This window comes from Chaetura pelagica, unplaced genomic scaffold (genome assembly GCF_000747805.2).
Source record: "Chaetura pelagica isolate M959 unplaced genomic scaffold, ChaPel_1.0 scaffold156, whole genome shotgun sequence".
Taxonomy (NCBI): domain Eukaryota; kingdom Metazoa; phylum Chordata; class Aves; order Apodiformes; family Apodidae; genus Chaetura; species Chaetura pelagica.
In genome coordinates, this window is record NW_009953694.1 from 901,022 (window position 1) to 912,785 (window position 11,764).

An 11,764-nucleotide genomic window follows, 5' to 3' on the forward strand; every position below is an offset into this window, starting at 1 on the left:
TTCCTGCAGAGAAGCTGGTCTTCTTTTTTGTCTTTTGATATTTGTGACTTTACTCTGGAGACAAGGCTCATGGCTATTTCTGCAGATATGCTGCAGGATATTTCCCATTAAGGGAAAACCTGCCAGTATTTGCAGAGCAATAATGAGAAGGTAGTAGAGAGCTAGAAGCATGTGACAATTTTTGCATGAATATGCATTGAGACACTGGGAGATTGAACCTGAGATTGTAACTGGGCTGAAGTCTAGTCCTCTTTTCCACACTCAGCATGTATTTAAAACAATTCATTGCCAGGTAGGATCTTTCTGAGTCATAAAAAGAAGAAAAAAAAGGAGTTTACTAGAACCTGTGTAGGAGCTTAGTTTGGCTTGACTGGGCAGTTTGGATGCTGTCACAGTGCTGTCACAGTTTCTTTCATGCTTTGGAGGAAGGAGAGAAAGTTTGGAACCCTTGAACCTGCCTTGTCCCAGCCCATTTTGCAGAGGTCTTGCACGGTTCCCAAACACAGGCGCTGGGCTATTCCCAGTCTTTTGCAAAGAGACAGTCCAGATCTGTTCCTGGGCCTCTTTTTCTATGCTCATTTCAGAGTGTTTCTGACCTCTGAAAACCACTGTTGGAGATCTCTATTTGTGTCAGTATTTTTCGTCAACAGTTCTTGTGGTTGGAATAAATCACAAGCTGAAATTCGTCCCTCGCAGCAGCAGGTCACCTTCAGTAGTGCATAGTCTGCTGTAGCTCAGCTTCTTCACCAGACGAATAATGTTTGAATACTGTTGTCCTAGTAACCTTGGCACATGGCAGAACATGGTTGACAGCAATCACAGCCTCACAATCACATGCTGGAAAAGAGTCTGAGATTTGTTTGCAAAAATCATCCAGGACACTAGGCTCTCTTGCTCCATGCTGAACTGAGACAGACCCTAAAGATGGGCTAATTATGTCATGTAGAGAAAGCCAGCAGGGAATATGAATGTACTGTTTGAACCAACATTAAAACTGATGGGTCTGATTTTTCACAGTAAGATAGCTAAAATTTGAGCCCTGAAAGTCTTTATAGGAAAGCTGTGAAGGAATTTTTCTCTGTTGCCCTACAGGCTTTACTGTCATTGGTGATTATGCAGCAGAAATGTATTCTGTTGTCATTTGAGAATGCTGCATTAAACAATTGTCATCAGTATACTTCTATCCAGTATTTCTATATGTGCTATTAAATTGCCTGAAGTGTAGTCTTTTTTATGAAGGCTAAGTTGAACTGGGCACTCATTTTGTTTCTAGAATGCATAAAACAAACAAATAAAGGATGTTAGATGATGATGAAAGAGAAAGGAATTCATATATGACTTAATGTAAAAATTATCTCAAATGCTGTTTTTCTTCTTAAAATTGGTAAAATACTAGTATATGTTCAGAAAACCAGAAATAAAATACTGGAGAAGATCACTGAAATATATCATAAGTTGTTTGGGGGGCTTTTTGTTTGTTTTTTTTGTTTGTTTTTTTAATCTTGGGAAATAAGAATTTCTGAGCATAAATTTTACTTAAAACTGTATGGATTGAAGTGAAAGATTGTTTTGCTGCTGAGCACAAAGTATTGTCATAGAGTATAAAAAGCATGCCAAGGGCCCTGAGTTAGTATACAGCTTGGGGCAAATAATTTATTCTCTTGGAGATTCAGCTTTCCTCAACCACAAGTTAAGGATAAGGATGCTTCTAGAAGATGCTTTGGGATTTCCCCCATATACCTTTTTTAGTTGTGTAAAGAATTACTAGCTTACTTGTTCTTACTAAGCAGATGACAGTAGAACTGTGGTTCCCCAGTAAATCAGCCACCTTCTGCTGAGGTTTATTGGTTTCCCTTTCCCCACCAGGCTTTGTATGGGCACACTCAGGCAGTGACCTGCCTTGCTGCATCTGTGACCTACAGCATCTTTGTGAGTGGATCAGATGACAGAACCTGCATCATTTGGGACCTGAACCAGCTGACGTACATAAACCAGCTTCCTGCCCACGGGGCAAGCCTCTGTTCTGTTGCCATCAACAATTCAACAGTAAGATCTTAATTTATCATTCTTCTTCTGATGTATCCATGAACATTTCATGATAATGTAATGGGTGCTCTTCCCAACATAAAAACATCCTGAGAGTCTGATACATTGATTTTTTTTCTCTTTCTACAGAGATTGCTAATAGTATTCTTAATGATGAGAGTCAAGCACTAAAAGCAACATCTTAGACTGAGTAGCTAAGTAGAAGCATCTTCGGATGGATAAATAGCAGGATTAAACAACTTCTAGTTCATGAAGCATGAAGTCTTACTCTAGTAACTCCTGGATTTGTCTCACCCCTAACCTTATTGCCTCCCTTATTTCATTATTTTCTCCTGACATTCATGCAGTAGAGCTGTGTCAGCTGAGACCTTAGACCTGGGTCTGTGGCCTTGGCTGACAACTTCCTTACACCTTGCAGTAACAGTGTTGGCTTTTTCTACTTTCCTTTCTACTCTCAAGTATGAAAGTGGCTCTTAACAGCAATGGGAATAGCGGTCTGTTGGGATATGTGCCTGCCTAGAATTGTGTGCCTGTTGATGGGAAAATCCCTGTATTGGATTTTACACTAAGCACTCTGGATGAGACTTTTTTCCAGTCTTCTACCTTCCAAAACGGTTACTTGTGCATTTGTATTTTCTGTATTTCTTAATATAGTAGAGCAGGATTCCAGCTGCTCAGGCCATTCAAGGTTGGATTCAGTACCAGAGCTTGTACCAAGAGAGGCAAAATTGAGTTCTTAGCAATAAGAAATTGGGCAGACATTCTTTACTTTCTTTGTGCAAAAATAGTAATCTCATATCAGAGCTTTATTAACCATGCAGTCAGAAGGTTAGTAATGGAGGTTTGGTCCATTATGAAGTCACCTGAAGCAGTGTCAAGCATGTAGAAAATGAGTGGGTGTGTTGGCAAAGAGCATGGGCTTCACACCCCAAGAGAAGGATGTCAGCTGCTTTCAGTGTACCAGCCCACTACTGTCAGTAGCTTTTAGCTCCTCTTCTGGAGCTGTCCAAAAGTGAGATGGTCTGTGCCAGGAACAGTCTGGTAGTTGATCCAAATGAAGTTCACCAGCTTGTTGGAGTGCAAATGGTTAAACTGATTGGACAATAGTCTGCAGAAAGGTTCATTTAAAGGAAGAAAAAAACTTAGGAAACTATGACTGAAACTTCAAGGAGAAAAAGATTAAGGGGTCTGTAAGTTGTGGATGATTAAATTCTTTTGACATTAGCAGAACAGGATTTTTACTTCTGAAGTGTATTTTTGCTTAAATTTTCTATATATGTTTATGTCTTGTAAGATAAATATATAAACAAAATGTTTATATTGTGCTAAATTAAATATTTTGATTGACACAAAATTACGTGTTTGATAAAGTTTTTTTCCTGTAAAATTCAGCAAAGGACACCAATTTCTGAACCACATACTTTACTGTGAAATAAAAACCCTGTGCAGCTCTTTGTTACGTGATTCTTGGTTTCTGTATTTGCTTGAGCATCTAGAAACCATTTATAGATCCAAACCTCACAGAGTTTTTATCACGTACACATAAAATAGAAGGGCGGTGTCAAAAAGTTTATAAGCTAAGGAGGATTGTAAAAGCTTGTTGTAAGTCATGATTTTAGTTAGTTTCAAATCCCTTGTCTGGGCATGAAAGATACTTTATACCATTACCAGGTTCCTGGACATTATGTACTCTCATGCAGATAAGGTAGTTTAAATTTAAACTCTTTAATTATTGGCAGCTCTGTTTAGAATGTGCTATCCTAGTTTTATCTTCAGAATTCTGCCCTGCAGTGTGAAGAGCTCTGGCCCCAACTCAGGCAGGGGTGAGATACTGTGTTAGTTGATTTAAACCAGATGTGCTGCTAATTTAAGGGCACACTGGCCTTTGACAGAATTAGATGACTTTGCTGATGGATTTCTATTTAGCTGGTTCTTAATATGCATCAAGTATAGAAAGGTTGGTTGAAATTTCAGTTGGCAACTTGATCAAAATGCTCTTTTGATAAGATAACTTAAAATTGCAGCATTGGATCCTGGTGTGTTTCTTGCCTGTGTATTTGCTCCTTAAGTGTAGTCTGGGTAAGACTGTTCTGCTGCACAGAAGGGAGAGAAAAGGAGACATTCAGTTGTGAAGGATATTTTCTGCATCGGAAGTGCAGCTCACAGAATGTTGAGCTGGTCGTTGGTCAAATGCAAAGCACAGTCTGAAAATGTGATGACATTAAGCTCCCTGTGAGGGGCAGAGGAGTATTGTGAAATCACCAAAGACTTCATAGCTTAATAGGTGAACACCATGTCCTTGTGTAAGAGAATGCTTATTTGTAAAACTTAAAAGCGCAAGGGTCCTTGCCCAAAACCTGTGCAATGCATCACCTATGCACAGTCCCTGTCCCTGACAGTAGCTACATGAGTCAGTCTATTTTTTTTACTAAAATCCTGGGTTTTCTGGAAAATAGAATGGGAACATTTAAATAAATGTTTTCTTATTTAAAATGCAAAAAAGCTTTGTTTCTGCATTATCTTGCTAAATCTGAGATGATTGGCTTGGGTTTCTATGATGTAAAAATGTCAGTATTTTTAATGAGGAAAACTTTTTTTTTTTTCTCTGGTTTACATCATCTGCCTAGAATAAAAGTCAGAATTTGAGTCAGAGCAATTCTAATTTATAATTAGCACTTAAAAGTTACAAACAGGATGAGCATAGGATTTTGAAACATAGTTCCTTGCTTTGTTTCAGGGTGATATTATCTCTTGTGCTGGATCTCACCTATATCTGTGGACAGTCAATGGTGAGCTTCTTGCAAGCATTAACACCACCTGCAGCCCTGAAAGCCGTGTCATTTGCTGCTGCTTTGCTGAAGTGATGGACTGGGACACACGCAGCATCATCATCACAGGAAGCACAGATGGAGTGGTGAGGGTATGTAAATGGGAGAGAAGGAAGGAATTCCTGATTCATTATAGAAGCAGAATTTTGCATTCTAAATGGAGAGATAGAGATGCTAAAAGCCCATGCCAGCACTTTCTTAACAGGGTAGCACAGGGCAACAGCAGAAAACCAGAGTAAAATATTTACTTCTTATCAACTTTTATGCTCCTGAATGAAGGAGTTTTTTGCCATTCAGGAAGAGTTTTGGAAATGTGCTCATCATTCTGGTTTGGTTTTGAAGGCAAAAATTGCATATAAATATAAATTTATATTAAAATATATATGGTTAGTCTGTTTTCTGATAGTTCATTCACCGCTCAATTTATTAAGTCATACTTTCTCAGGAGTAGGAATTCACTGCTGGTTCCACTTCCAACCTGATTGGAGAGCTTCCTTGGTTACTGGGATCCTCATGAGAGTGTCAGCCTCACAATTCCACCAATTCCCTGCATATATTCTCCAGGGTGACACGAGGCAGCACAGTGGCAGAGGGAGAGAGATGACTGTGAAACCAGTTTCTACTCCTTGCTGGAAAGCAGGCAGCCACATCCCTCTATTGTTGCATTGTTATAATTCATGATTTTTTGTTTTTTACCTCCTTGCTGGTGCAGCTGTGGAAGACTGAATATACCAGTAGCCCAGATGAAGCTGCTGAACTGAGATCACAGGGAGTCACAACAGAAGAGCCAGGTAAGAAAGGTATGACCCATAGGGTGGGCTGTGAACTGTAGTGTGACTGTGTGCTGCATACCCTGTTTGGTTGCGAGGAAGAAGAGGGTGTGTGAGCACAATGATATGAAGGGGAAATGGTGTAGGCAACTGGTGAAGTGTTACTGTAACCAGCAGCAGAAGCAGTGGGCAGCCACTGCCTGGCTTAGACACACAGAGAATGCCTAGCACCACCAGTCTCAAGGACACATCCTGCGTGAATGAAGCTGAAAGATTCCTCATAGACTTTGTCATGGGTTGTTCTGCATAAAACTATGAAACTAATGAACTTTCCTCCCTCCAGAAAACTGGTTCCCTTGGCACTCCTGCTGATGGCCTGTACTAAAGTATTCTGGCATAATGTCAGAATGTACAATGCCAAATCCTGCTCTGAGGTGGAACGGGGAAGTTTGTTGTCTTTGCCACCTTAGAGGAGGTCAGAGGCCCTTCAAACCAGTGGGAGCCCAGCAGCATGCTCTAATGCATGGAGCTGTTTATTCAAAGTTGTGCTGAACTGAAGCTGATACCTTGGAGTTGTCACAGAGCTGAGGTTAACAAGATGATGGGGCTACAGTGCTGACTGGTATTAAAAACAATTCAAGCTTGCCTCTCTGTTCTAACAAATACAGGAGCTGAAACCTGCCAGGGAGCTTTAAAGGCACATTCTAAATAGCACCGCACATTTTATAAGAGAGAAAAATTGTGGTGTTAGTATGTATCATTTGCACCACTTATTTGCAATGATCCTCGTTACAGACACTCTCCATTACTTCAATTTTAGGCACAAAAACTGCATGACTGTAGAGCTATAGATAAAACATCTGCATAAAAAGATATTATATAGTAATTAGGCATTGCCATTGAGATCTTCAGAAGTTCAGCTGTTCATGGAACTTAGCATCTACATTAGTTAGATTGCTGCGTGAAACTTTATACATACAGGGGCATATTGGAAACACCGGACCAGATGCCCATCCTACCTTGCGTCTCCGAGAGTAGCTAGTGTCAGATGCTTCCAGGGAAGATGCAGGAACAACAGAGATGCCACATATAAGATGGTCTGACTGTGGTAGCTACATATTTGCTTTCATTGTGGTTTCTAACCAGATTGCTATAAATCAAAGCAAAAGACTTATCAATCCTTCCAAAATCCTTGTAGTATTATGCACTTATTTTTCAGATTCTTTTTGCACATACAAGCATCCAATTTATCCTAAGAATTTATTAAATTCTGGCCAATAACTTCCTATAGCATTTATGTCCATGTCCTATTTCCTCAGGTACAATTGCATAGGAATGCCTCTGAGCAAAGTGAGATTTTAGCTATTTTTAACATTTATATTTTAAACAATTCTCCAAACCAGAACTTAAAAGCTGCCCATGAGAGCACAGCAGAATATTCCTGTTTGTTTCTTTTTAGGAGAGGATCATAAAAGACAACAAGCATTGACCAAGCATGTGGTGATGTGTAGACACACACACTTGTTCCCACATGTTCTCAGATGCATACAGCAACTGCATTTTTTATTAAGAAGTTGAGAGGTGTAATCAAAGCAGTGACATGCTCCCTTAAAGTATCCAGATTACTTCAGAATTATTCTAAATGGCCAAATATTCCCACATCTCATTCTGCGCATTAAAAAAAATAAAATTAATACAAAACACGGTCATTAAGAAGACCAAAGTAGCAGCAATTGAGTTATGTTGTTAGGGGGGTGTGTGTATGTATGTGTGTGTATGTGGAATGTTCTCAGCATTTAATTATTGATTCAGTTATGAGCAGATTTGGATAAGTTGATAATACCAGGGCTTTATATAATTTCTTTTTACTAGACAATTATGGGCTGTATTATATCCTGGCAGCAAGGTATTGTGGGGCATCTTATTAAGCATAGAGCCAGTGAAAACTGATGAACAATTTTGCTGAACTAGGCATGCAATTTAGAAAGCAATAATACACAAATCCAATTTAGCACACAATTGATACAGCCGCATGTCAGCACATGTAACTATCATAGCCACAAATTAAATTGGGATGGGCCTATTTTGCTACTTCACATGCTGAGATTAAATATATTTGTTTTCAACTTAACAACTTGCTGACCATAAATAATAACAATCCCATCCATGCTGTCCCTAGACACTATCTAAATTTTTTAAATTATTTTTTTTTTTAACCGTACAACAGGTAAAAAGTGTGGAAAACATCTTGTTCTCTGTCGGGAGCTGAATCCCAGCCTTGCCTTGACTGGAAAACCAAGTAAGACCAGCCCTGCAGTGACAGCACTGGCTGTATCCAGGTACTCTCCATTCCTGTGTATTGTGGCCAATGCCTGGCAGAGTTGGGGTGCTCAGTTCTATTCTGGAATTTCTGTTACTGCAGGGGTTGGATTTTGTTGTTGATGGGTTGTTTTGTTGTTATTTTACTTTTAATTTTTTTTTTCTTTTAGTTGAATCACCCTGTCTTAGCCAAATGCAAGCACTCTGGGAGCTGGTCTGGCTAAGTGTATTAAGTGAAGAGTGTTGGGATAGTCAGTAGTCAAATAGGAGACAATGCAAGAGATATAGAAAGTATCAGCCAGAATAGTTTTAGAGACCAGTAGATGCTCCACTGCACCACAGAAAAAATACTATCCTGAGTTGCTTGGAAATACTGTGTTCTTAAAATGTAAACAGGAAGTTTTTGGCCAAAGGGCAGCTTTGGTGTTTAACTCTACTCAGTTTGCACAGCCAGAAGTATTTTAGTTTACTCAATCTCCCTCCTGCAGTTTTGTCTGACTGTGATATTTATAATCTTGTATTCCAGAATGTTATTATGTACCGTAAAACAGTTGCTGTCTTTCCCTCCAAAAGTTTTGGCATTTTGATAGCTGCTAAAATTATTCCTATATTCTGCATGCTTGGATTCAGAACAGTTAGTGACTGATGTTTGTATGTGTTGAAAGTTGGAAAGCTTGAGAGGCAGAGTTAATTTCATTAGTGTTGGTGGCACTGCAGGCAGCAGAATTTTCAGTGGCTGAAGCCATGACATTATGTGATAACAAGTCTGAATTCTGAATCTAGCCAGCAAATTATTTAGCATTCATAGAGTCTCAGAGAAGGGTAAGAGCTTCTGATCTGGCTAGATTGTCTACAACTAACCCTCTGACCTCCAGAAAAGTTTGGGTCCAGTTCTAAGTGCCGCCTTTGAAGCACAAATCTTTGTCTACTCTGTATCATTGGTCTTCAAATTTAACATTAATGGTAACCTACTCCCCTGAATGTTGCATCCTTCTAATTGCTACATATACAGGAGAAAACCTTGATCCTATTTGCATCTTGTTCTTAAACATTTTTCTGTTTTTCTTTCTTTCTCAAGAAATTCCTCCAAGCTCCTAGTTGGTGATGACTGGGGAAGAGTCTGCTGCTGGTCTGTAGATGGGTAGGAAGAAATAGCCAAGAATCCTTGTTTATTCAGCCTTTCAGATGGAGAGAAAATTACCCTTCAGAGCATGAAGGAATCAGAGAAACTGAAAGGCTATGACTGAATCTCAAAGGAGTTGTTGGACTGACCCTGCAGTCAACTGTGATTGCAATTAGAGAATGGACTCCAAAGTTGGAGAGATGCTGACAGACACGCACATAGACAATAAGATTTTGCAGTATTTGTTCTGAGAAAACTTTTGTATTTTATATGTTATTTTAGATACTGAATTTGGCATAATGCATTGTATTTCACAAATAATAGCAAATAAAACTGCTCTGATTATGCCGAAGAGCAATGTAGCTTAATAAAATAACATATTCTAATTTTAATGCCACTAGATGAGAAAATACTGAGGTTTCAAACAGATGTTAAGTAAATTTGTTGCAGTATCTTTTTTCTTACTGACTTACAAGTATGTTGATATCTCTTTTTCCACTTTTTCTCCTTACGTGAAGGAAGGAATTCCCAGGTTAACAGTGGTGCCTTTATCCAGCCAGGAGTGTTCTCTGATTTCTGTTTCTCTGATTTCTGTTTACAAATATGTAAGGGGTGAGTGTCAGGGAGATAGAGTTAGGCTTTTCTCAGTGATGACCAGTGATAGGACAAGGGGTAATGGGTGTAAATTGGAGCATAGGAGGTTCAAGGTGAATATCCGAACAAAATTTTTTACTGTAAGAGTGACAGAGCACTGGAACAGGCTGCCCAGGTTGTGGAGTCTCCTTCACTGGAGGCATTCAAAACCCACCTGGATGCATTCCTGTGTGATGTAGTCTAGGTGACCCTGCTCTGGCAGGGTCTTTCGAGGTCCCTTCCAACCCCTAAGATTCTATGATTCTATGATTTCCACTGCACTGGAACTAGTTAGCACTGCAAGAGTAAAATCCTTTATGTGCAGAACTGGACTGCCAGAGATTGAGGAATATGAGGAATTGCTATAGGTCAAAATATTGGTACGAGAGTTGCCATCATCATTAGGAGGAATCTGGATTTGAAGACAAGTTTTTACTAGTCTTCATCACCATTAACTTTCTTTTTCCTGTAGGGCACTGCTTTGTTCATGACTCCTCTTTTGCTTTATGTTGCTGAATGAGCAAGACTTCCTGTGGCAAAGAGCTTCCTCTTCACAGAGTGCTAAGATACTGAGATACTTGTGTACTCTCCCCAGCCCACCCCACAGCTCCCTACAACCTCCACAGTGAGTGAGGTAATTGCCTGTGGAAAATGTAGTAATTAGAGGCTAGGTCATGATGCATATATACAAGGAAGTCTGCATTAAGTCTACACAGATGACCTGGCTGGTTCTCCTTTCTAACCTCCAAGTACATGACTTGATGACTCAAATACTGTCTTTTGTGTGGTCAATGAAACAGACACTGAAAACAAGCCAAAAAGCTGGTGTTTTTGCAATCAAAGTGACCCTTTGAAGCAGAGGTGGACCACCCCCATATTTCTTGTTTTCTGAGGACTTCAAGAAGATCAATTGCCACAGAATTCAACAGTTTAAGTACACTGCGTCTTCCTTCTTCCCTGTCTGTACAGTCCTTATAAATAAGCTGTGTTTTGGATACATGGACAGCAAGACTTGGACTCCTGTAAACTGTGAATACAGCTTTACTGAGCTAATTAAGAACCATGAAAGAAGCTCACTACCTGTGTTTGTTTTGGTTTTTTTTTTTACCTAGTAGGCATCTTGATAGCTTGCTAGTTATGTCTCCTCCTTTAGCCTTTTTGTGTAACGTATCTTTACCAATAGCAGCTACTCCCATTCCTAGAGCTGGCGTTGGCATTGGCACCTACTTTGCAACATGGACAGCAGCACTAATGGTTCCAGTGCTCTAGCCATCAGCCTGACTTTGTTTGGTAGCAAGCTGTTGGCTAGCCATGAATGAATTTAACAGGGCCATCTCCTTGTGCCCAATGTAATTTCTTTTACATCCTCAAGAGAAGGATGAGGTTCATCAGCTGTTGGTCTGGATCACAGAGAACAAATCCAGAATATGCATGTATGAATGGAATTCAGCAGGTTAAGAATTAATGTCTTTCTGATTCAAGGTTATTCTAATATTCAGGGAGTTGTAATTTTGGAGAATACAAAAGGCAACTGGATAGAAATCAGATGTGAATGTTTCCTGATGAAAATTCTGATTAGGAGGGATTTACTGTACAACAGTGCTTGGTTGAGAAAGTTTTGGTTTCTTCTCTATCTCTAGAGGATATTTCCCAAGTTGTAAGTGATGGGAAGCAATGCATACTGTGAATACCAAAAGCACCACTTCTTGCTTGTAGAGTTAAGGCACAAACATAAGCATCTTGGAGTCATCAAATTCCTTATGTCATATTCAGCCAGTGTGGGAGACAGTAGTACAATGCTTCCTGGACATTTTTCTGAAGGTAAGTCTCTGTGACATTAAGTTTTTGCTAGAAATTTTTAATACATGATTTAACAATTAGCTGTGAAACCTTACAAGTCTTACAAGCATCTACTTTTATAATTGTATTGGTTTCCTGTGTATTTGGTGAATTATGAATGTCCATGGATTTCTGTCAGCTCTAGATGTGGAGGTAGCTTAGTGCTGGCTCAGGGGCAGGAGTGGTGCCTTCTTGATGGGCATCCT

The 11,764-nt window shown here is 39.5% G+C and overlaps 1 protein-coding gene across 1 annotated transcript in view; it reads left to right on the plus strand.

Moving 5' to 3' along the window:
* The window catches only part of WDFY4 (WDFY family member 4), a 123,267-nt gene extending 114,159 nt beyond the window's left edge, over positions 1-9,108 (plus strand). Inside the window, exons 58-62 of the mRNA XM_010000358.1 lie at positions 1,867-2,046; positions 4,784-4,966; positions 5,587-5,665; positions 7,872-7,983; positions 9,042-9,108. Of these exons, the coding sequence (XP_009998660.1) occupies positions 1,867-2,046; positions 4,784-4,966; positions 5,587-5,665; positions 7,872-7,983; positions 9,042-9,108 (621 nt within the window). The remainder of the gene's footprint in view (positions 1-1,866; positions 2,047-4,783; positions 4,967-5,586; positions 5,666-7,871; positions 7,984-9,041) is intronic.
* The last annotated feature ends 2,656 nt before the right edge of the window (positions 9,109-11,764 follow it).